Source organism: Dermacentor albipictus, chromosome 9, assembly GCF_038994185.2.
Source record: "Dermacentor albipictus isolate Rhodes 1998 colony chromosome 9, USDA_Dalb.pri_finalv2, whole genome shotgun sequence".
Lineage (NCBI taxonomy): Eukaryota > Metazoa > Arthropoda > Arachnida > Ixodida > Ixodidae > Dermacentor > Dermacentor albipictus.
The window spans coordinates 114,595,256-114,620,428 of NC_091829.1; the positions used below are offsets into that span (position 1 = coordinate 114,595,256).

A 25,173-nucleotide genomic window follows, 5' to 3' on the forward strand; every position below is an offset into this window, starting at 1 on the left:
CTTTACCCATCGCTGATTCCACGTCTTCATAGAAGCTTTCAACTTCCTGGTCATCATGACTGGATGTAAGGGCGTAGACCTGTACAACCTTGATTTTGTACCTCTTATTAAGTTTCACAACAAGACCTGCCATCCTCTCGTTAATGCTCTAGAATTCCTGTATCTTACCAGCTATATTCTTATTAATCAGGAATCCGACTCCTAGTTCTCGTCTTTCCGCTGAGCCCCGGAAGCACAGGACGTGCCTGCTTTTTAGCACTGTTTATGCTTCTTTTGGCCTCGTAACTTCACTGAGCCCTATTATATCCCATTTACTGCCCTCTAATTCCTTCAATAGCACTGCTTGACTCGCCTCACGAGATAACGTTCTTGCGTTGCACGTTGCTAGGTTCATATTCCGGCCTGTCCAGAGCCAGGGATTCTTAGCACCCTCTGCTGCGTCGCAGGTCTGACCGCGGCCGTGGTCAGTTGCTTCGTAGCTGCTGGGGACTGAGGGCCGGGGTTTGATTGTTGTGTTCATATAGGAGGTTGTGGTCTAGTACTGCACCAGGGTGTCCATTCCTGCTCTGGTGAGGGAATGCGTTACGTGTTCTAGTCACCGGAATCAGGCCACACTCCAGGCCTGTTTATGCAATTTTATCAACACGCGGATTTTTTTTTTCATCCAGTGGAAAAATGAGCGTCACCGGGATTCGAACCACCGACCTCTTCCACGCGAGGCGCGTGTTCTACATTTACGCCCCCGCTGCACCTGTCGCACAATTCACGCCTAAATGACACTCGCTGTTGACGGGGGAAGGCGCTTAGAGGTAGAGATTTGTTACCTTATGGTACAAGGATATTTAGGCCAAGAGGTGCCATATTATTTATGCGGATGACTGAATGCGGTTAGATGGATTGAACGCGGTGGTTTGAACATATTTAGGTCTGTGTTAGCTGTTTAAGAGACCTAAACAATTATAGTTTGAAGAAAAACTGCACACATTTTCTTAGGTCAATAATTCAGAATAAAATTCTGAGTTAAAATGTACACCGGGGCCCCTACGCTTTTCTTTCCATGACACCATTTTGGCATCTCTCAGTTAGAATAATACACCGACAACATTTGGGCAATCATGTCTCAGCCCATTTAATGAACCTAAGATGGTCTAGCAGATGGTAGACATACTGTTAGCTGCTTCCAAGAAAGGCAGCGACATATACCAAAATGTGCGATATTTGCCATATTGATTGAAAAAGTAAAGGTATAACAAAATACACCAAAGTCAGGTTCAGAGTTGTTGACGTGTCCAGCGTCGATGACGCCAACAAAGATACAGTATTGTCATGGACAGCCGAACTCTTGCAAGCAGGGGCATTGTAAGCGCTAGACGTATCGGTGGCTGCTGTTAGCTACGCTATAACCCAGAATATTTTCTGTTGCGATCCTACTCGCTTCTTGCTGCTCCCTGGTGTGCGTCATCCACACAAGCAGGGCGCACCGACGGCCGGAGAACACGGGGAGGACACCGTGGGGATTTCGGCTGTTGAAGGACACCAGTCGTCCACACTTCGGCCGGACGATGGACTGCACAGGAAGGACGGGAACTTGTAGCCGCCAGCGTAGCAACAACAGATAACTGGAGCGCTGGCAGTCACAACTTGGCTCATGCAAGTGGTCTCGACCCAAGTCACCGGACTATGTTGCCGGCGACAATGAAGAATGGTGTGGCCAGCTAGTCACTGCAAGCTACATGGCGTTGCTGACGGGGGCACGTGTTGCGGGAAGCTTGCCGCTAATGTGCTCCAGTCGTTACGTCGGCCTGCATCACGTCCAACCTTTGCACTTTATGTCATGGAAGTTTTATAGCCTCTTTACTCGACTCGAAGCCTTCTGTATTTTTTCATGTATTGCTACTGGCATCCTGAGCAAGAACCACTTCGACCTTGTAACTTTCCTAGTTGTCGACTACACTTTATCGCATGTTATGCGGAAGCATCGGAGTGGTCACGAAGTGACCGCAGCATGGCGAATTAAGTACAAACCTTCCGCCTTGAGAAACACCCCATGGCGAAAATCAACATTGCTCTATCAAGAACATGTGTGTTAACATTGGAAACGTCGCGCTAGCGCAGTGCACCAAAGGCTCCAATGAATGGCCGAGCTGGTCGGCAGGCATTATATCAACACAAATGAGCTATGCCTCCCTAATTCGTTGTCGTCCTCGTGCATATGCCGTCCACCGTATACAGCACCTTCCACCATACCCGCCGGACGCCGCATGCAGAAATACTCCACTACTAATAGTTCATGACCAGCAGCCTATTTGTATGTCTGCTGCAGAAAGAAAACAGCTCCCAACGATTTCAATTTAACCAGGTCTTGCGTCTGCAACTAACACATCACACTGTATTCAAACAAACTATTCGCCGCCCCCAAATCAGCTTCTCTTCTCTTGACACCCTTTCTGTAAATCTGATAGCCCCCCCCCCCCGCAGTTCTCTACGCTAAGTATTAGCACCAACATGCCAAGTTTCATTTTTTTTCTCTTAATGTCAGCTGCGGCATTTTTAGAACCAACAACTCCCTAAAAGATTTGATCAATTTTCGCATCTCTAAAAACTGCAGACCTTGTCATATCGATGAAATACAATTAGGCCCGTTAATTATACCTTAGAAATCTTGTCACCTGTACTTTCGTTTACCTTTAACGTTTGTATATTGTTAGATACGGATGATTAATTAGCATCGAAAAGTTCCCCAAGCGCTAGTACTCGCCATGGCATTCCCATTATGGGGCGCAGGTACACATCGACCGTGTCACCGGGTCCGCCAGCCAGATTGCTTATCCTGCCTTCGTGTGCCACGCGTGGAGCTTTTGTCTCCCCCTGCGTGACGTTTCTTGAAATACCACCTGGAAGCCGACACGTTTCTAGGTGTTGACGCCCGCAGCACTGGAAGGTCGTTCAAGGACGACTCATCCCCTCCAGCTGAACGTCTTCTAGGTGTGGAGGCGACGCCGGACGGATGCTGCCATTGCAGTATAGAGCCCAGGGTGTGTTCCCATTGGCGGAGCATGACACCACTTGCACGGGCCCTACGACTTCATGAAAATGACGACACCTGTAAGAGCTCGCCCATTAGATGAAAAGGACGAAACCGGCCCAGGCTTGAAAAATGGTTGAAAATGAAGTGACCTTGAAGGACCGAAGAGTTATAAGCAAGAGAACCATTAGAAAGAGGGAGACGTTCTTGTTGCCGCGGACCCCACCGTCCAATTTGTTGCCGGTTGTCGGATGACTTCTTACGGTTATTTTGTTTTGTTCTATTCCAGTACATATTATGAACAAACCTTCATTTCTCACTGTGCCCCTGAACTTCCGCCAACTCCTGGGCACCACGGCAAGATTAAATACTATCCACGGTACCTTCCCTGATAAATGAACAGTGAACAGTAACTGAAAGTGAACAGTAACTGTAATATTTAAATTCGGGGGCAGGAATAGCTTCTCAATTTACAGGCTGACATTCATATTACCTGCCATCTCCAGAGGTTTAGCAAAAAATTATGAGCTGGTTCATCTTTTAGTGCAAAACACTCTTTACTATCTCCACAGCGGTTTTGGCTTAACCATGGTATGTCGACGGAACTAGCGTTGCTAAGTCAGCAAGCACTGTTCCAAATGGTTTCAGCGAGCGCACGGGTTTTTATCAGAGAGCAACGACCTGAAACCACCTGCTATTAAATTGTTACGTGGTATCTCTTGTTCAACTAATATTCCTACATCTTTGCACCAATACGCATCATTTCAATTAGTGAAATTATTCCTTAAACACATATTTAAATGTGTGTATTTAGGTTTAATAATATTTACGCGTTCAACTCTGTACACCTTTGGTGTGTATCAGAAATAGTTCTATGATGAATGTGTTCTTTTGATGTAATGTAGTTCGCATGAATGTATATCTCTACATTTTTATAAGTGGTGTTCACCTGCATTCATTATGCTGTTTGTATAAATTGTGTACTCTGCTTGTAATCGTCTGTGCGAAAACATGGGCAGGAACCTCAAGAAACCTTGCTGTAGCTTTTGGTTCCTGTGCAAATAATACTCTAATTTTTGTAAGAGAAAAAAAAATGAAACGAGAAAGCTGAAAGTACGATATCGTCTGTCCCTGTTTGCTCTCGGATACACACCACGCTGTCCCTGTGTTTTCATGGTACACATGCCATTTTTGTTCCATCACTCTTTGCCGGGTTCTCGAACTTCTTCTCGAGCTTCTTCATTAACCTCCAAGTTTCTACCTCATATGTTAGCACTTATAGAATGCAATGATTCCGTGCTTTTGTTTTTGACAAAAGTGGCAAACTCCCAGTAAGTAATCGGTAATTCCTGCCGTATGCACTCAAACAAAGTTTTATCCTTCGGTGAGATTGTTTCTCTTGATTTGGGTCTCACGAGAATAATTTATGCAGATAAAGGTACATCTTTAGAGACTCTAGAGGCTGACTGCTAATCATGAGTTCTTGTTTCCTTCAGGCCACTAAACATTTACTTTGTTTTCTGCCTATCAATTGCAACGAATTATGACAAAATTATATGATAATAAAGATTATGTCAGTAAAATTAGCTAATAATGACATAGGTTCTATCACTACAGATATTCTTGCCTGTTCCGTTAGTGATCATATGGAAATGAGCTGTAAGGCTGTCAGTAAGCCCATTACTGCAGCTGAGAGCCATGGAATAACTTACCAGCTTATTTCACGGAATTCCCTAGATTTTTTTCTTCGACCGTCAGAAACTGTAAGCTGCGACTACATTCGGAAAATTACTGATGCAAATAGTGCTTCATGGATCATTTCTTATCTGTCTATAAGAAGCATTTCATTCGCAAGGAACGTGTGAAAATAAGAAATATTAAAAACCACAAAAATTCACAAAAGCTCCACAAACAATTTCATAAACAGGGTTGACTTTTCGAAAAACTCATGAATTCCCGCAATGAAGCGGACCTGCTTGCGTTTAAACGTTTCCGTAGTGTCCCGAAAAAGAACTGAAGTAGTGTGGGATGCGCATTGTTCTTGTTACTTTTCTATGTGCTCCGGTAATGCGACTGAATTGTGGAGTAAAATGAACGCTCATATAGGACGTGGGCAAGAGAACGATTCCGTAGTAGAGACTATACATCATAGAGAAACGCTGAGAGGTGACGCAGTGGTTCAGGATGATTAACAAATTCTTTGCTAGCAAAAAATGTAATTCCATGCCCTTCAGGAAAGGCAATATTTTATGTCCAGCTGATGCCAATCCATTTCTTCTTAAAACCAACACACATTGAAGAAGTTCACTCTGTGTTCGCAAACTTTAATAATTACCACAGCTGTGCTTTATGTCTGGTACTGTAAGTCTCATACTCACGTACATATTCAACGTTTGTCTATGAGCGGCCGTTTATTCATCAAAATTGCACGTAGCTCGAGTGATTCTGCTGTGCAAGAAAAAGGCGATAGCCGAGAAGTCTCAAATTACCGTCCGATATCAATACTGCCTCTATTTTCTGAAGGTTCGCAAAAAATTTATGAAAGAAACTTTCATGTTTTTGCGACCAATATGTCATGTTCACAAAGTCGCAGTATGGCTCGCAAAAAACATCGGTCTACAGATCTGGCGTTTCGTGACCAAAATGAATATATTTTAGAAAATTTCAAGCATAAAAACATTGTTCTGGGGATATTTATTGAAATACTTAATGTTTCGACAACATTAGTCAGTGTATTCTTTTTTATTAAACTACACCATTACGGTATTCGAGGACACAGCCTTAATATGTTAATTAGTTATCTCTCAAAAAGAGAACAATTTCCAACCAAGCAACACAATATCTAGTCAAAAAGCAATAGTCTGAGGTGTACCCCAAGGGAGCATTCTTGGCCCCTTACTCCTAAATTTGTACATTAATGACAATATTTGTGCCATGCGACCTTAAGCTCATCATATATGCAGACGACACAAGCTTACTCGTATCATCTTCTTCCAGTGCTCGAACGTTCGTTAAAGCAAACATAGCTTTAAAAACGTTAGAAGCCTGGACAATGGATAATCAACTTCATATTATCGTTAAAAATAAAAAGGAGTTATTTTTCATCTTAATGGTGAGCACATACCTATCAGTCAGGAGCTATTGTTGAGATCAACAAAGATTGAGGTGGTAGAAAGGATTAAAGGGACGCTAAAGCGAAACAATAAATCAGTTTAGACAAATGGAGCATTGTTTGAGAGCCCTGCAGGCAGTCGTTTCAAAATAACAGTTTGATTAATATATGATAAAATGAAGGTCCAAGTATCAGTATTTTAATATCGCGCTGAAACCCCAGTGCCAGTACGTCAGCGTGGCGTCGTCAGGGATTCCAAAGTATCTTTTCGCATTTGGGCCGCGTTGGCTCAATAAATGTTCTCGAAACTTGACATGTTCAATATTTTGTTCCTTTAGAACACAATGTAGTCAATCTGTACTGCTGTATATAATTAGTAGGCCCTAGAAGATGCCATCAAAATCCAAGATGCCACAGCCCCCAGGAGCGGGAACTCAAGTTGGCGTCGCCACCCGTATTTTCTTCTTCCGCGCTTTTCTGGCTTAACAAACGTCTTATTGTCGTAAGAGTGGTGTTTTTGGTGTTGTAGAAAGGTAATTTACTGATGTAGAAGAAATCATTTCTCGGTTTAGTGTCCCTTTAAGGTATTCGGTGCATACTTCTCTAAGACGCTGCAGTGGGATGACCACGTAAATTATATATCAGTTAAATTATGTTCCTTAACTGGCACATTTAAACAAAATCGTTATATATATCCGATGTCAGCAAAACTAGGCATATACGCTGCTTTGTTTTCATCCTGCATATATCATTCTCACTTAGTATGGGGCACAGCGACCGACGAAAACCTTACTATTTGTTGAGGAATGCAAAAAAAAACAAATTATGAATTATTAGTGATCTGCCAGCGCTCCATTTAACTGAACAAATCTTCAAAAGCCTAAAGGTCATTCCAGCTACTAATATGCACCAATATAAACTCCTGCGATAATATAAAGCCAGCATTAGGGAACACCATACGCTGTTTTTAGGCTTATCAAACTTGGAATTACTAGGCAAGAAAAACTGGCCACTGCAAAGTTTAAAAAATTCGCCCTGAATACGGACTTCCGATTTTAAGCAATAACGTGCCTCGACTGCTAAATGCACACATCAAAGCAGCAATAGATGCCCTGGACCTAAACTTCAGTAAACTGAGAGCGTTGTTTTAATAAATCACATGCACATGGTCATAATACACAGCACATACATATTTCATAAAGAAAACACCCTGTCGAGGCATTTTGCCAATGCTTTGCTAAAAAAGTCTGTGTATTCAATGTGTTAATTCAGCTATATTAACTTTGCTCCCTGTCACTCGTAAAAAATGTCATGTTCTGTCATGTTCATGTTCAAATGAAATGTTTTTCCATTCTGACCGGTGTTGCTTCGTTGGGTCAATGCCAAAGGAACCAAGGTTTTTTGAAGCCGTAATGAAACAGCTTTTATTTTTGGCTGCTTACACAAAGTGTACATCATGTTTTGAAGGACAAATGAAGTAAATAATTAAATAATTATCAATAAAGTTAACAATTATTTATATCATTTATTTATTTATTTCTATAATAATTAACTCACTCTAAGACTTTGTCGGTTAGTGTACTCAATCATTTGTTTCATCTCCTGCGTTACTGTACAGGACAATGTCATCTGCAAGCCGAAGGTTGCTGAGATGTGTCATTCCTCAACCTTCCCTAAGTCTAGTAGCTTGAATAAGTCTAAACATGCAGTGATTAGCAATGGGGAGATTTGTGTCTTCGTGCCAGCCCCCTTTCTCATTAGGTAATTTTCTACTTTGCTAGTGCAGAGCCAATGTAGCTGTGGTTTCTTGTAGATACTTTCCAAGATATTCCCGTAGGCCTCCAGTACTCCGTAATTGGGCTATGCCTGTATGAGTGCTCGCATGTCGACTGAATCTATTGCCTTTTCATAATTTATGAACGCCATATACAGAGGTTGCTTGCGCTCCGCCGATTTCTCAATTGCCTGATTGATGAAACCGGCGTCATCCATTGTGCGATATACCTTCCTGAAGCCAGCATGTTCTCTTGGTTTATTGAAGTCGTATTGCCCAGATTCTATTGGAGGTTATCTTGGTGAATAACTTGTCGAACAGGCAAAACAAACTAGTGAGAATATAATTCTTTAATTTTTATGGATTAGAATATTGTTTTTATTTTTAAGCTCTCTAGTACACTTGAAGTAATGATGCATTGTGTATTAATGGCAGCAAACTTTTGAAGCATGGTATCTCCTGCATTTTTGATTAAATCCACTTTTATTAAATTTTCTCATGCCACTTTTGCCCGGCTCAAGTCTTGCAAGGCGCTTCTAACTTAATCGCCAGTTATCGAAGGAGCCTCTGTATCCTGTTTATCACTACTGCGAATGAAAGTAGCCTGGCTGCTCTGGGTACTCTACAGGTTACTATACAATTCTACTGCTAGTTTTACTTGACCATCTAAATTGCTGATGACATTACCCTGCTTATCTTTAACTGCATACATCTTGCCTTGTCCTATGCCAAGTTTTCTTAGTGATTTCATGCTGCCTCAATTTTTCAATTCTTTCTAAATCGTCCCACAATATAATTTCAAATATTCCTTAATTGCTCCTTTTTGATGAGTTTTGGCACTCATCAAACTGACTTGGGAGAAAGTACTTACGGTTGCCTTGTTGCCTTACCTCCCAGTTCAATTACCGCTTCGGAAATCATCCCAGTTCCTGTTTCATTTATTAACTATATGTTACTTCTGCCTGTTCTAAAGATGCATACTTTTTTGCGCGCACTAGAGTGTATTTGTTTGATTTTACCCTTACTTCGTCTATTTCTGCCTGGTTTTTATTGACTAATGTTACTCTTTTAGAGCGAAGCTGTACATATTACTCGGATTCCTAGATACCTTCGTCGCCGTTGACAGAGCAGCCGATATAAAATGTTCCCGTTTGTTGCGGTTGCCGCAGGCTCTTCTCGGTAAAGACTACAGTGTATAACCTGCAGTTGCCGGAAACTGGCAACTGTCGCATACGAAGCCGGGAGTGACGTTACTACACTTTTATATGGAAAAGAAGAACCCGCCTAGCAGCTGATTTCATTTGTATTGAGATAGCACTATGGGAAAGCCACACATAGTGAGGACTCCCGAAGAACAGGGTGAGCACGATGAGCGGTGATGGGAATAGCAATGTCAATATGCGCAGCGTGTATTTAATTGTCTTGCTGTAAATTATATCATGTTGTGCCATGCTCAATTCTTTAAGGCTACGTCACAGTCTTCTGTCGAATCAGACGATACGACAGCTTCGCCCGTCGACCATCTCCACAGCGTGGATTGGAACCCCATTTTTTCAGCAGTGGAGCTGTTCAAAGTCGAGCCTTCGCCGTCGGTCATCCGTTGTTACGCAAGGGGGCAGTGCGCACGCCGGGGGAGAGGGAGGAGAGGGCTATAGGAGCAGGTGTTTAGCCGGCGTGCGCCCTTTCGACCCATGGATTTCACTCGGTGCAAGCGGCGGCGCCGATGTCGCGCAAATATCACGAGCTTTGAAAGCAAGAAGCGCAAGTGAAGCGCCAGCGGATGGAAGCCGCTACCGCCGATTATCGAGAACGGGCAGCGCAAGCCTAGCGCCAGTGGAGGTAAGCCAACCCCCACTTTCAAGAGAAGGCAACCCAAGCCAAGTGCAGCACAGGCAAGCTAATTGCAAACATTAAGAATAAGAGGCCGAGCAGAGACGTCGACGTCCGTCAGCACCCTCCCACTGAGAGTACCGATGGACGGTTCAAGAGAGGATTCCTCGACCGTGAGTGCCAACACAGCTGAAAGGTTCGTGACAGACAGTGGCTTGATCAGAAACTCACGTGACTGAAGAATGTGCGCAATGCGAGACAGAAGTTCGAATATAGGCGGAGAATAGCGAGAGACAAGACTTTCATGAAAATCGCGCTTCACAAGAGTTCAAACCTGATAAAACGACCTCAAGCTTGGGTGTTTTGACAGCTTTCACGGCATGGAAGTGGCTTTACTTATTTCTAAGGTTTGAGAGAAATGTCCGACCTGGAAAATCAACTGCCCTTTACCCTGTCAGACAATTCTACGTGCAGCCCTATGCTGGGATTGGCAGACACTAAGCAATACCTTTCACTTCTTGTTTCTCCGTTAGGGCTTTTGCAGGTCAACTTCCTGTTACTCGTCTTCCTGTAAAATGTATTCAATATTCAGAGTGTATTCAATCCCGTGAATTTTTGTATATGTAGGATAAGAATACTTAAACTTTGGGTGCGTATTGATGAACTGGTGGTGGTCAATATTAATCCGCAGTCCCTCACTATACCGTGGCCATCTTAGTGGGATTGTGTTTACGGCACGCACGCTCCAATAATTTATGTTCGTGGTAGATTCAGCGACTTCTCCAACTATAATTTTTCATTTCTTTCACGACCAAAATATTAGCTACTCACTTTCGCTTCTATATGAGCACTGCCATTTTCTCTCGCAGCAATTCCACGAGTTTGTATTTTTTTTACGAAAGCCGGCTGACACATACATCATTCCTTAGAGCCTTGCGGCAACAGTTATGATTTTTGTGTGGTCGTTAGCAAGTTTTTTGTATTGAGAGCATTAACAAAAGAGAACAAATTGCGGTGGGACAACACGTAAAATTAGGCGCGTATGTGCACTGATATTTTGGAAGGCAACCTCAGCAATTCACCATGTGTATGCTAGATGGCGGCCAAAAATGCCCTGCAGTACACACATAATCTTCTTGAAGTCGCGCAGTAGGTTTCCACCATGATCGCTTAGGTTCGTCATCTGTACATGTTACAGAAAGTATTACTTTGTCACCGTTTTACACGAAGTTGCCTTAGGCCCTTTTTATTTCGCCGATGGTGGTGTAATAACAGATGTCACCGGAGCCAACGTTTTGACAAGAGCACCTACCTGTCTTCGCTAGGGCAACAACTGCTTTCCTTGACAGAAATTAGGCAACTAACTCTGGCGCCCCGCAACCCCCCCCCCCCCATATGGTCTGGACAGGTTCGATGAGAACTTCCTAGTGCTTCTGCACCGGCTGACATGAGAGCTCATTTCACAGGGTATTCTTATCCCAGCCCTATTGCTTGTACTCCTAGGTTGCTGCTAGCTTAAGCCTTAGGCCTTCGTCAGGAACTTCCTCATACCTTCAGTATTATTGCGCTCTATGGATCTTGCCATTTTATGAGTTTCTGAAGTACTTGCCTTGGCATGATCGCACTATGATCTTACTCAGTGAAAAACGTCGCGCCAAAAGAGCACAAATGTCATTCAATATAGAATAAGTGTCTTTAATACCTCCTGGATGTCTGTTTGATACACTAAAAATATATTACGCTAGCCTTTTGGCTTGCCTGTGGACCTGCAGCAAGTCAGGCGACCTAAAACACTAAGTACCTAGGTGCCGCACTGCCCATCCTACCTGCAAAGCACACCTGGGCTTTAGGGCAGGAACACGCCTCATGTGTCCGTATCATCGCCACCCAATAATAATGTACATTAGTATGGGAGTGTGACTCACATACCCGGATGCTTGTCCGTGGTGTCGTGGCGAACACAAGCTCTCCACCGTGAGCATCGTCGTTGAGGTAGACGGCAGCGCTGAAGTCGCGCCAACTGAAATCCCAGTTCAACGCTGGGCAGCTGGCATTGTCCTGGTACTGACAGTTGTCCGCGTGGATCGGGTGACTCATATCAGTCCTGTTGGTGGTCGAATCTGCACTAAGAATAGCCGTCGTCATAAACAGGCGTACTTGGTGATACCTAATGATAAAACGCATCTTTTAGGCCAATGTTTATTTTTCGTCTGCTGGTTCGTGTGTCCGCGTGCATTATAGGCAGAAGCGACGTGCTTTGTTTGTCGAAGGGTTCAAGTACAGAGATGTAACTGTTTACAAAAGCCTTCCACGCATAGAAAATGAAAAACTCATTTTTCTGAATACATTACGAAAACATCTTGGCATATAGTCAAGAGTTCGACGAAAGTGCGTCTGGTCAGGTAACATGATGATGAAGAAATTACGGCCACTGACCAAGTCAAGGTGAAAAACACACAGAGACGTTTCGGGACCCGTACGGGTTCCTTGATCAAGGACCCGTACGGGTTCCTTGATCAGAGTGTGATCAGGGAACCCGTACGGGTCCCGAAACGTCTCTGTGTGTTTTTCACCTTGACTTGGTCAGTGGCCGTAATTTCTTCATCATCTTGGCATATAATGTATCAGCTGAACAAAAAAATGTGAGACGGTGTCAAAGACACGATTTGACCGGTTGTCGCTAAGGCCTTGGCATAACTCAGTTAGCTTCATTTGCTGAGGCATTTTAGTGGCTTTCGGGAATATCCTGAGCTGACCTTGAAATCAGATTTTTGGAGAGCTGAGGCATGCGCACTGGTTGTTTTTGCTGCGCTCTAGTTTTTTCGCAGCTGTTCGTTCGAACATAATTGGCGCCTTAACATTTCAATCAAATGACACTGGTTGGTTAAGAATGGACTTCCGTCAAAGATATCCATTTCCATCTGAATTCTGGCGGAGGTCCAGCTTTAAATAGATCGTGTTTTGACAGCTGCTTTCTTCTTTCTCTTCTCTTCTCTCTCTTTCTCTCTTTCTCTCTGCTATCCGCCTCATGTGGTTAAACTTGGTAGGAGTCAAAAAGCGTTGGCCTGAGGTTAAGCCTAGTGAGATCTTGTCTAACAGGTCATGTTTAAGATGTCGCTCATTCCGCCAGTAGAAGTCATGTAGCCATACAACCTTCCATAGTAAAGTGACAACAGAAGAGCTTGAACAGAAACGGAGACGCGAAGAAAGATTTTTATTGGAGCCCTTGCTTTCTTTGTGAAATTTGCCCGCAATAAAATCGAAGATGAACTCTGGCAACAGATTCCACAAGTCATCACGTGCACGACGCGTTCCAGAAGAGCCTGAATAGATACGGACATCCTATGCGTGCCATTTATGATGTTTGCTAAGCTAGGATAAATATAAACCATCGTTTTTGCTAGTCCTCGCTAGGGCCATTCCTCAACAAAATAAAGAAAAAGGCCATTTGCCAATAAATTTTTTGTTCTGGTCGAAAGTTCAAAGAAATGCAAGAAAAGAGCTCTGGCACACTCGGAAGAAAGTCTGCATTCTCGGGGCGTGAGAACCCAGACTTTTCTTGTTGTTTTCTTTATGGTCAGATTCGATATACCATACCAAGCGATGCACGTTATTTATGATGGTTATTAGAAATAACTTTGATGATACCACAGTCCAATGGACATAAGAGTGATTGAAAGGCCAGAAAATCTGTGAGGTGTAAATTGGTACCTTACAAATTGGCCACAATAGCGGTCAAGAATATAAAGGTGCTGCGTGAGCGATGTCAAGGGACTGTTTGGGTTGCGAAGGGGCAGGTCGATGGAATGGCGCGTCAGGTTTCCGAAAATACATGGTTGACTTCATGGCAAGCTAGTTGAGCGGGCAGATGTTTTAGAATGAAGTCTTAGTCTTGAGCCATATCTAACACAGAGACAAAGCAGAGCCAGAAACCTTAGGCGTGACCGAAAGTCATGTTCACTAAATTATTTAGCAAGTTCTGACGCCGAGTTAGACATCCAGAATGTTTTTTTTTTCATTGGTTGTATAGTCTTATTAGAATGAATGAGCAAGACTGACTGTAGGAACGGCGTGTTTTATCAGTACCAAAATAATTATTTATTAATATACCTTGGGTGACATCAGAAGCACTTAGTATGCAAAAGGACTTCCCATAGACTGTAGCACTAGGGGCATCAACACGATCGCCCTAGGAAAAAGACGATGCCATGAGCGGCGCGGGAGCTGAATTGGCTGAGAACCGCAGAAATAAAGATCAATTGAGTTTGAGCGCGGTTGCTGGAATAACGCCTTCATGTCGCTCTCTCATGTGCTCCGCAATTTGTGAAAACGGACGGCCGATTCAAGGCGAAACGTGTGCCTGGTAAAAACGCGCCACAACGAAAAGGAAGTGGAGCCACGTCGAACACCGACAACGACCGCAAGACTCCACCAACCCGGCAGCCAATCAGCCCGCTTCAATCACTGCAGCTGTCTCGAGCGTCATCTTTCTAACGTGCGCTACCAGTCAAAAACTGTATCGGGACCTCCTGTACAAGAACAGTTATCAGAGATAACATCTCAAAGGAGCAGTAGTATATCATAAGACAGTATACAAGCAGTTGGAAACGAATGCAAAGAGAAGAAAATACAAAATGTATTACAAATATTACCAGAGTTTAGCATATCTCATGGTAGCAAGAAAAATTCTACGAGACGAAAATACCACCAGGTTATTTACGAAAACAAAAGCTCGAAAAGGCTGCAAAAAAAACGAAAAAAAGAACAGTAAACTTTCTCGTTAGTCTCAATAATAAATGCATTTTACTTCCCTTTTAAAGCGGTGTAAAGATCTCACGTTTTCCATTATGAAAGGAAGAGGGTTCCATACTGATATGGAAGTAAATTCCACGTCTGTTTACCGTAGTGCGGATTCTTGGTAAAAAAATTGCTATTCAACGTGGATATTGTAGCAGTATGAATCATCAGGTTATATGGTGAAAATGTCATTTATGGTAGCTCGTCATTCACAAATCTGAGGAAAATCATTACATATGGCGTATTTCGTGAACGCAGTCACGGTAAAGACGTTATTCTCGTGTAGTGGGGAATAGGCATGAGTAAAGCTTGAGCTGAAAGTAGTCATTTATGTGACTCGGTTCTGAACTGTCAGGAGAGACGGACTATGGGTATAATAGGCGTTTCCCGAACATATTAAGCCGTAGGTAATGTGAGATTGGACAAGAAAATTATAAAGCGAGTAATGTGCTACGTGTAAGGTATGAACGCGTTTTAATAAAGATGTGCCTAACGTAAGCTAATTTCTTTTTAGGACACCAATATGACTGTGATATTTGAAATTACGATCAAGTAGAATGCCAAGGAGAGATGAGTATAAACTTGGAGGAAGGCAGTCGGGACCAAACGTGGTAGGTGACAAGGATGCTATGTTTCGCTGATGTGAAGAGATTAGAATAAGTTTAGTCTCACTTTCATTATTAGAGGGCATGCTTGCACTACACCACCTTACAAGGTTTTCTAAGTCAGCCCTTAGCTCATTAACGACAGATGAAATATCTTTCTGAAACGTGAATATAGTCGGATCACCAGCGTACAGAATGAACTTTGTGAGCGAAAGACAAGTATATAATTAATATAACCTAAAACAAATGTCCTAATACTAAAGGCCTGGGGCGCACAAATGTTTGTAGTTCGCTATCGAGAATAGGCACGGGAAACAGAAACAACTTCAACTCCGCCACATAATAGCTTTTTAGTAGCGAAAGGGCAGGAACACAAAGGCCAATTGCTTCGAGCTTAGAGAATAGGATGCTATGCTTTATCCTATCAAATGCTTGCGTTAGGTCAATGAGAAATGAGGCGACGAGAAACCCGTCATTGATTAATCTTTTTAGTTGATCACTAAGGTGAATGAGTGCCAGTTCTGTGGAATATCCATCGCGAAAATCAAACTGGCATGTAGAGAGGCTATTAAATTAAGAAACGTATTTCTAGCTGTTTTTTAATTAGTTTCTCAATAAATTTATCAAAGAATAGTAGGATACAAATATATCTGTATTTATGTAATAATGAGCTACTGCCTTCTTTTAGAACTGGAATTTCGTTGCCACGCTTAAGGTCGGAAGGAAATAAAGCAGTCTTGTATATTAACTCAATAAATTAAAGTATGTTGGAAATTAGGTGCGCAGGTAAATTAATGTTAGTATTCAAGACTGCAAGACTGCACCGCCTGAAAGGTGGCGAACAAGTGCGGCTAAGGCGTTGTTTTTCTGCAGCACTTAAGCTCGCCCGAATGTGCAGGTTGGTAAAGAACGCCGGGAGTCAAGGTACATGCACTAAGGAGCATGCCACCTGCATTGTTATCTGCAATGTGGTGGTGGTATACAAGATTCCACTTCCCCGTAGAAAGTGCTACATTGAACGAGGAGACAGGTGCCTGAATGACGAGCTTATGGGACACCGGAACGCTGTAAATGCTCTAGCAGGTGCTGGCGGCTTGGTTGACCGCTGCCGAAAATGTACACGTAAATGTTCCCCATTTTCATAACACGCAAGTGCTCAGTCGGTTGGCCAGGCAGTTGGGTAGGGGCATTTTTGAGGTATTTTGCATTTCAAAACCTGCTCATGAATGCGTAAGCACTGTATCACTGGCTGGCATCAACTGATAAAGAAGTGTTGTACATTGGGAAGAACCTGGTGAATGCTTTGTAATTGCTTGTTGTGGGTGTTTAGTGGCTTCATTGTGGTTTTGGTTGTCTATGTCGTGGTACATTCGTTTATGCATATGTCTGCACATTTATTTGCGCATACGATGGCCCCTTTGCATGTTTTTTTTTTTGTCTGAATGAAGCTTGTCAGTTAAGTCGACCCCTTTGTCTCACCCCACCTTTTTTCCGTTGCTCTTCTTCGCGCTATTAACTGTGTCAGAGCAGCCGCATCAACACCAACCAGCCCAACTTTCTGCGCTAATTTCACAATTATTTCTCTCATGCTCCTAATAAAGGCCGCTGGCGAGCTTTTGACTGCGATGAAAGCAACACTTCTTCACGCTACGATGCAGTTTTACGCAGCCGCAGCCTCGAAGAACAGTGATGGGCTGTCCAATGGGCACACGACGCGACGAAGAGGCTTGGCGTCTCTCTCCCGACATTGGAGTGGCCCTCAGCGCGCAACGCACCCCGTAATGGACCACAACAAAGTTGATCCTTCGATCCATCCATTGTTTTGAGAGATTTGCTATACAGCGGTTTCAGTGAGCACTTCATAGCAATGTAGTTAATGTAGTTGAGGTGCATTTCTATAATTAAGAAAGAAAAGCAGAACTCACCGGAAAAATATATTTCTTTTTATGAAGGTACACATGAAGCGAAATACAACACATTGTTTGGCGCAGTATGCTAAATATAGAACGGGAATTTAAAAGAAAACTCGCAGGGTAAATAGACCTCGAAGAGTGAGCCTAAAAGCATAGATGCTCTTAATGTTTTTGAGAAGTTCACCATTTAATTGCAAGTGAAGATGGATAGAAATGTCTTTAAGTTACAATGCATAGTTTTCACAAATCCTAATTGCCAATGACTAGTCGTTTTATATGCAATACAGATGAAGAATTATTGTCTGAGTTTACCACATTTAAGGGATATGGAGTTAGCTTTGGGTAGTTTCTTCCAGCGTGCTATAGAATAATGATATTTCTTTTCTTGCTCCCTGTTCTGTCATTAAATGTGGTAGGCATTCCCCAGAGGCATATAGGCAGCTGCTTTGGTGTTCTGTACAAACGAGATGCTATGATTGTACAAGCACTGTACTGTAGCACAAACAAAACGTAGGCCACTTGGTGGAGCATTGCCACTGGTAGGCTGACGATGAAGGAGAACGGTAAATGGAGGCAAATATGAAATAATTGCAGTCTTGAGCAAGAAAGTGGTACCTGAATTCAATCCAAACAGACTTGCTATTAGTAACGGGCAAGAATAGGTCACGTCTTCTTCGATAAGCAATATTATAAGCAACATATATGGCTGCACTACCATGACTAATCGCCAGTCTGTTGCAGTGTTCCATATATATAGTTAGGGAAGCAATACAAACTTTTCTCAGATAACAAAGTTTCAGTAATACCAATTAACGAATGCTGACTAGTTAGCGATGCGAAAAAATTATTGATTGCGTCGAAGTGTGTACAGAGACGCCTCGCGTTAAAATGAGTGATGGAATGCAATGCGCTTAAGTAAAAATTCACTTGATCGAGTTTCAGTGGACAAGCCCTACTTGTTATGTCAGTTAGTAAACACTGATCTCTTCTTTGCATTGGTTGCCTCAGATTCGTCTCAAATTAACAGAACTTTGCTGTTAGTAGTTTTACTAGCCTTAATTTGGCAGTTATCCGTCCAAAAGAACTTCCATTTCCTTTCTTCAAAGGTAGAGCTTTGGAAAAGAGCCTTGTTAGATGAGCTCAACAGCTCAATTACAAAAACGGGAGAGTTGAGATAGCCGGAGAATCCAACGTCGCTAAGTTTAGTTCAGTTTAGATTAGTTTTAAGCGCTTTCCTAAAAATGTCTGTTTTAGTTCAAGAACAGAAACAAGCGATGGATGGATGGATGGATGCGAAATTTTAATAAGGTCCTGAGGTACGCGACTCAGCGCGCTGCGGGCCGCTCCCACGTTGGGACAGTCAGGCCTTGCCCGACCGCCGCATCGTGGGCCCTCTGGACAGCCCATAGTTGCACCCCGGCATCAGGGCTCTTGATAGCGGAGAGCCACTTGTCTTCATTGATTTCTTCTTTGCCTCGTAACGAGGGGCAATGCCAGAGCATATGATCTAGGCTAGCGATGTCATTGCAATGCCTGCAAGAACTAGTGGCATAGGTGTCGGGATAAATTTTGTGGAATAAAGCCGGGCTGGGATATGAGCCTGTTTGCAATAATCTGAGAGTCAATGCCTGCGCTCTATTTAACGTCTTGTGTGGAAAGGGAAACTCTCTCCTGCCGAGATAAAAGTGGTGCGCAATTTCGTTATATGCGGTCGGTTGATCTCTATTCTCCACCGCTGCGGGCCGGCGTTGGAGTTCTCCATGGTCGCGGAAAGTGAGACCTCGCGCCTTGGAGTGGGCCAGCTCGTTGAGGTTTGTGGGGCCTCCCGTGATGGATCCCATGTGAGCGGGGAACCACGTGAGAGTGGCTCCCACGGCGCCTACGCTGAAGGCGCGGATGGCTGCCCTGGAGTCGCTGAAGATATTGGCATGTCCGTCATCCAGGAGGGCCAAGGCAATGACCACTTGCTCCGCTGCACACGACGACGTGCTTCGTACCGAAGCCGCGTTAACGGTCGAACCCCTGTGGTTGATTGACACTACCGTGAAATTGTCGCTGTTGCCATACTGGGCCGCGTCAACGAAGCAGCTGCCGCCAGGGAGTTCTGTTGCGCGGCGTAGGAGCGCCACCGCTCTGGCCTTCCTTCTTTCTACGTTGCGCTGGAGATGCATATTGCGCGGGGCGGGCGATATGATGATGTTATCTTTCTGCTCTTTCGGTAGGCCTTGATAGGGGTCTTCGACAGTGGCCGGGGGGACGCCCATCTCAGTTAGAAGTCGTCTGCCCGCCCTGGTGCCGGAGAGCCTGAGAATCTGTGCCATTTCTTGTGCTTCTGCAATCTCTTCCAGGGTATTATGAATACCCAACTGCAGGAGTCGGTGGGTTCTCAATGAACAGTTTTCAGATCGCTAGGCGATACAGGAAAGCGAAGTCTGTCCCCTACCATTTTAATAATTGCAACAAAGTCCTCTCTTGGGAGCAGGGAACACCACTGATCGCGTCATTGCCAAGGAGAGATTACTGCGTAACCTCCTCAACCTTGTCAGGCAATGACTGGTTCTGAGATTACAGCTGCTTGTTCTTAAGAATTAGCATAGCAATTTGGTTGCGTAGCTCTTCTACAATCTGTTCAAGTGCTCAGCACCTGTATTCAAAGAATCAATTTATTTTTTCAGCTCAACAACATCAATCCCGATTGCTTCATTCTGAGCAAGATCTCACAAAAATTAGTTTATGTTTTCAGCCACGCACTAATTCTATCCTTCCGGCTCCTCAATTTCTTTCGAGAGTTCTGCTTTCGTCGGCATGGTATGAGTATTAAACACAAGCTCGGGTAAAAACACGGTTGATGGCAGCAGCAGCAGCAATGGCAGAAAAGAAAAGGAAGGAATTCCTGCGCAAACAGAGGATTCAGGCTTAGTTGTGGGTCACAAAATGCCGCTACTGCCAGTGAAGAGCAGGCATTGATGTCGGCTTCGTTACAGGCACGCCGCTATAGTAGCAATCACCAGCGGTGATTTTGTCGATGCCAGACGCAGACCATGATGCGGCTACGGAGTCACAGATTCAGCCCGTGTGGATGATGCAGTGCCGTCCAGGGAAGCAACGCGGCATGACAGCACCACGAAGACGATCGCTGAAGAAATAGCGGCTGACAAGGACCCCTGCACAAACAGAGGATTCAGGCTTAGATGTGGGTCATGCACTGCCACTGCTGCCATGAAAAGCAGGCGTCGATGTCGGCTTGGTAGTAGACACGCGGTGATAGCAGTCATCTCCAGTGGTGATTTTGCCGATGCTAGATGCAGACCGCAACGTGGCTATGCACTGGCAGGTTCACCCCATGTGGATTATTCAGTGCCGTGTAGGACACCAAAGTGGTGGGACAGCACCACGAAGATGATCGCCGAGGATGCATCGGCCAACAAGGAGATCTGTGCAAACCGAGAATTCAGGCTTAAATGTAGGTCATGCAATGCCGCTGTTGGCAGTAAAGGTGAAGTGTACGTGAAGGTTCACAGAAAGCTGATGTTTTCAGCGAGACACTGACTTGACACAGATACAACAGACTGCGTCTTGGGACACTACAAGGCACTGCCACTTCTTGCTTGTCGTGAGAGCTTGAACTTAAGAATAATATGCAAAGTTCAAAACTGATGAGGCAAGTCACCGATAGAAAGGCGGGGTGAGCAGAAGAAAGCGTACTACAAGCCTCAAAGCATGTTCAGATCCGGAATAGATTTAGTGCATAAAGAAACCAATTAGCGTCGGAGACACTTGTCCCATTTGGGTACAAAAGCACTGCACGACATGATAGCAATGAGAGCGGCTCGGATAAATACAATTCTGGAATGATGGTTCCGAAAATTCAGTGAAAACACGAGGGACAAAGAAAGAAATGCACGACACGAGAGACACAGCTTTAGTGTTTCACATTTCTTTCTTTGTCCCTCGTGTTAGCACTTCATTTTCATGACCATGAAACCAACATTCCATCAGCCAAAAAGCACTCTTTATTCCCCCATGTGCAAAGCTTTATCTTATTTTCTATATTTTCCTTTCCGTCTGCTTCCGCGAGTTTCAGTAGACTGAATATGTCAAAAGTATCTTGTCTGTCTCCCCTGCCATGGCGGCAATATAACTGACTTAATATCATTCCTGTTTCGTGTTCTGCCTAGCATATCTCGTATTTTTGCCCGCGAAAGTTTAAACTTTTATTTCCCAGGCTGTGCTCTCTAGCCTATTGATAACCAACCATTTGCATTCAGATGACTGCACTTTCACCATGTTGCTACATATTGCAACATGCACTAGCTTAGATGTTTTAGAATAACGGTCCAAAAGTAACCCTTCCAAATCGATTACTTTGGCCTCAGTTTAGGACAATAGAAATTACGTGATTTCGATTTTTTTTATACTAGAGCGCCTTTTACAAACCTTGCTCTGCAGTCCTGCAATTCGTCTGAACAAGGTGCATGTAGAGTCTTCTTTTCAGTCTGAAGTAGGCTTCACTGTAGAGACGAGCCCTGTCCGATGCTGCCAGCATCACCGTCATGGCGGTGGCGATCTCTTCGGAGTTTTTCAATTCCTGTGGCCAGAAAGAACTGTGGTCAGTTACATGTAAACAAAAAATGTAATGGCACGTGTCCGTCAATGGGCAGATGCATGAATACATCAGGGAATGATTGTTGTAGTTACTTGCTCCGTCTGAATTCTTTGTAACAAGTGTCGTTTGTTATGCCTTTCGTTGCAATTTAAGTACTGTACTTTATATTATTTTTTTATCCCTTCTCCATCGCAGAAATTCAGAAGCGCGAAACAAACTATGGACAAGAAATCGCGGCCCGCATGGGAGCAGTACTTCCCAACCAAGCGTCCTTTAGCACTGCCAAGGTGTACAAGACAATTACTTTTGAAGCAAATTTTCTTTGCCTCCTGCTTCAAGTTTTCCACTTCTGCTGCTCTAGCTATCTTGCACGCGGCGCCGAAGGATGGATCGGAGCGTAAATATACATAGAAGGAGCGTGGCAGAGAGAAAAGGTGACGCGAAGTACTAATTCGGACCTTTGCACCGTATCAAATCTGCGCGATGCCCGTTGCAGCCACAGTAACCTCGTTACGGCTAAAATTATCCGCTACCCCCCTGGAAAAACATTGAAAAAAACTGTAGGACTTGCCTTTCTTCTAACGTGCAACCTTTCAGAGGGAAGTTTGTAGAATGGTAGAGAGGAGGTGGCAGAAGAGGCAGAAAATGGGTTGAACCTACGCTGTCGCGAAACGACTAAATAACACCTTGCCAGTCTTCTCTCGCGCTTCCAACACAGGGGAGAGTGCGGAAACGAGAGATGAAGACGTCAGAAGGCAAAGAAACACTAGTACTATAAACGCGACAGCGGTTGCGGGCAAACTGTAGGTAGGGCAGGGTCTGTTTCTGTTATTCATAGAAATAACTACCCTGATAATGTATTAAGCGGACAGACAATGCCGAGCGTGTAGACTCAATGTCGCATTAAATAACGTAGGGCGTAGATCGACGAAAGCGGTTGCACATCACATCAACAGTTCTGTGCCCACCGCGTTAGCTTTACGGCAATGCCGTTGCTCGAGGTCATGGATTAAATCCAGACTGCCGCATCCACACTTAGACAGGAGAGTAATACAAAAAAGGCTACTGCATTTATATTTAGGTGCTTGTTCAACAACACCGGGGTGACAAAATAATCCGGAGTCCGAAACTACGGCTTGCCTCGTAATCCGATTGCGATTTTGGTACGCTTGGCCCCGCAGTTCAATTGAAGCTTAACGATGCTTTTCATCTTGTAACGCCGGGGATACTGCGCTAGACACATGGCCAACAGAAGGAGAAGAGGACAGTATGACACAAAGTGGTCTAAGTATTTAGTCTAAATTAGACAAAATAGAGCTCGTTATCCGAAGTCTGTGGTAAAAGCGCCTTGCAGAAAATTGATTTAGAAAGCTAAGTGTAACGTCACACCTTCAACTCAGGACAACAACCAGCAGCGCCAGAGGCATGCTGTGATCCTTCACCAACTTATAAGGTGGCTCACAATTTGAACAATCTAGCAAAGGTATGGGGTGATTGTAGTGTTTTCTGCTCCTTTAAAAATTGTCCGTTTGTGTGCACAGGTCCTGAGAAAAATTGAAAAGATTCCTAGCCACAACCCTTTTGTTTGCCATGTAAGCCACAGCTCACAGTGTGTTCCTTCACGTGCAGTGTGGTTTACTATTTCCCTTTCCATTGGGGTTGTGTTTATGTCGGTCAGATCGGACGCTGTATTAATATCCGTCTAAAAGAAGATTTTAAGAATATGTAACCTGACGAGCATTTGCGCTTAGCAAAGCATTGCAGGGGTTGTGAAAAACAGACAAAGAAGGTGTGCCTTCCGCTTCTAGAAAAAGCAAACATTTTATTCCTTCATAGGAATCGTCGTACACGGGAGCTGTTCGAGGCATATGTTATAAAGAATAAAGTGCGAGTATGGCTTAGCGACCCCTAATTGTGCTTGGTGATTGTGAGCTGCAATTTGTGGACGCAAGATTGTGACCATGGCTATTTTAGATGGCCTATATTCATGATGACGTCATTTTGATCACTGCGTGCGTCCAGTTCTTTTCTTCTTCTGTTGTCTGTGTGTCGTAGCACAGTAACCCCAGTACTAAACGATAGACTTCCACCAAATAACCGGACTTGCCGCTCTACTTAACACTTCTGCCACGATGCAATGTGCCATATGAGGCAATCTTGCTGATTTTTCTCAGAGATTATGAACAATAGCGCACAAAAACGCCTCAAGCAAGCACGTATGCCAGCGCGTTATATATACTACGCAGACAAGCACCAGTCATTCGCACAAGCTTCCGTTAAACATTAACTCACCATTCTCGTATTGGACTAAACACTGAAAAAGTTACATCCGCCGTCAAAATTACCCGTATCATCAATAAACCCAAACATCACAGAAATGTTCCCTAACCTCGATTCTCATACCGCGTAGGAGGTGCATAATTTTTCCCATTGAACAGAGAAAAAAAATCACCGACGAGGCTCCTAAGGCGTAATTTCAGCGCAGCACTATTCGTGTTTTCATTTTGCGATATATTCGCCGACGTGGATAGTCTGCCTCGTGCGGCAAGTTTTTTTTCTTAGGGGGTTTCACGTGCTAAAACAACCATCTGATTATGACGCAGGCCATAGAGGGGGACTCCCTAATAATTTGGATTACCCGGGGTTCTACAACGTGGGCCTAAATGTAAGTACACGAGTGTTTTCCCATTTCGCTCCCATCTAAATGCGAACGCCGTGGCCGCGCTTCAATCCCACGACGTCGTTTTAGCAACCCAACATTATAGCCACTAAGCCACCATGGAAGCGTCGTGCGACACGTTCCAAATGGAGTGAAGTGTGGCACCACTTCCTCGCTAATGGAGAGATCAAGAGAGGCAGCGCATCGGTGAGGTTTGGGCGCAATTCACAGCAGCCGCCGCAGACACACATCCGCTCATGCAGCGCTTTGGTGAACAGTAGGCACGCAGACTGCCTCGTTGCGCTCGCCCCTGCCAACGGACTGGAGGCGAACGACCTCATATAGGCACCCTAACGATGCGCGCTACTCTGGTGCCATCTCGTAGCCATTGTTACCACATTCCATCTTGCGCGGCACTACGCTTTTCTTACGCTTTGGCCATACCCTTCTCCGGCGCTTTCCTCATCGCGTTCTCTTAGCTATCGCCGTCTTTGATCGGTCGCAACGCTCTGCGTTCGCCCAGATCATCTGTGTTCGTTCACTCTGTGACGAGGTACGACGCCGTCGCACGCAGACGAAACTGGCGCCTCAGAGATACACTGAAAATAATCCAAGGGCACCTAAGCACTTCTGCTGAGTTCTGAATAAGAAAGCATTAATGTCGAACACCAATGAGTGCTCCTTCGAGTTTAGACTCCTCGCGGGTAAGCGAGAACATTGGGACGCTTGGTCAATGCCTCCTAGATAGCGCAAGACCATGCAGGTCGATCCGTGACGTCATGCTACTCTGCCCGACTCTCATAGAATATATTAAGGACGCTCCCGCCGAGTCGCTCCTGACTGAGGCACAGT

At 44.2% G+C, this 25,173-nt stretch overlaps 1 protein-coding gene across 3 annotated transcripts in view; it reads right to left on the reverse strand.

The window, feature by feature from the left end:
* Positions 1–1,110: 1,110 nt before the first annotated feature.
* LOC135914604 (prolyl 3-hydroxylase 3-like) overlaps positions 1,111–25,173 on the reverse strand; it is an 80,349-nt gene continuing 56,286 nt past the window's right edge. For 2 of the 3 annotated variants that reach the window (XM_065447519.2, XM_070525270.1), the window contains 3 exons: positions 21,494–21,644; positions 11,671–11,861; positions 1,111–1,567 (listed from right to left, as the gene is read on the reverse strand). In XM_065447519.2, coding sequence (XP_065303591.1) covers positions 1,367–1,567; positions 11,671–11,861; positions 21,494–21,644 — 543 coding nt within the window. In that variant the 3' untranslated portion in view covers positions 1,111–1,366. Of the gene's footprint in view, positions 1,568–11,666; positions 11,862–21,493; positions 21,645–25,173 lie in introns of all 3 variants that reach the window. The other variant, XM_070525269.1, reaches the window with a different exon arrangement.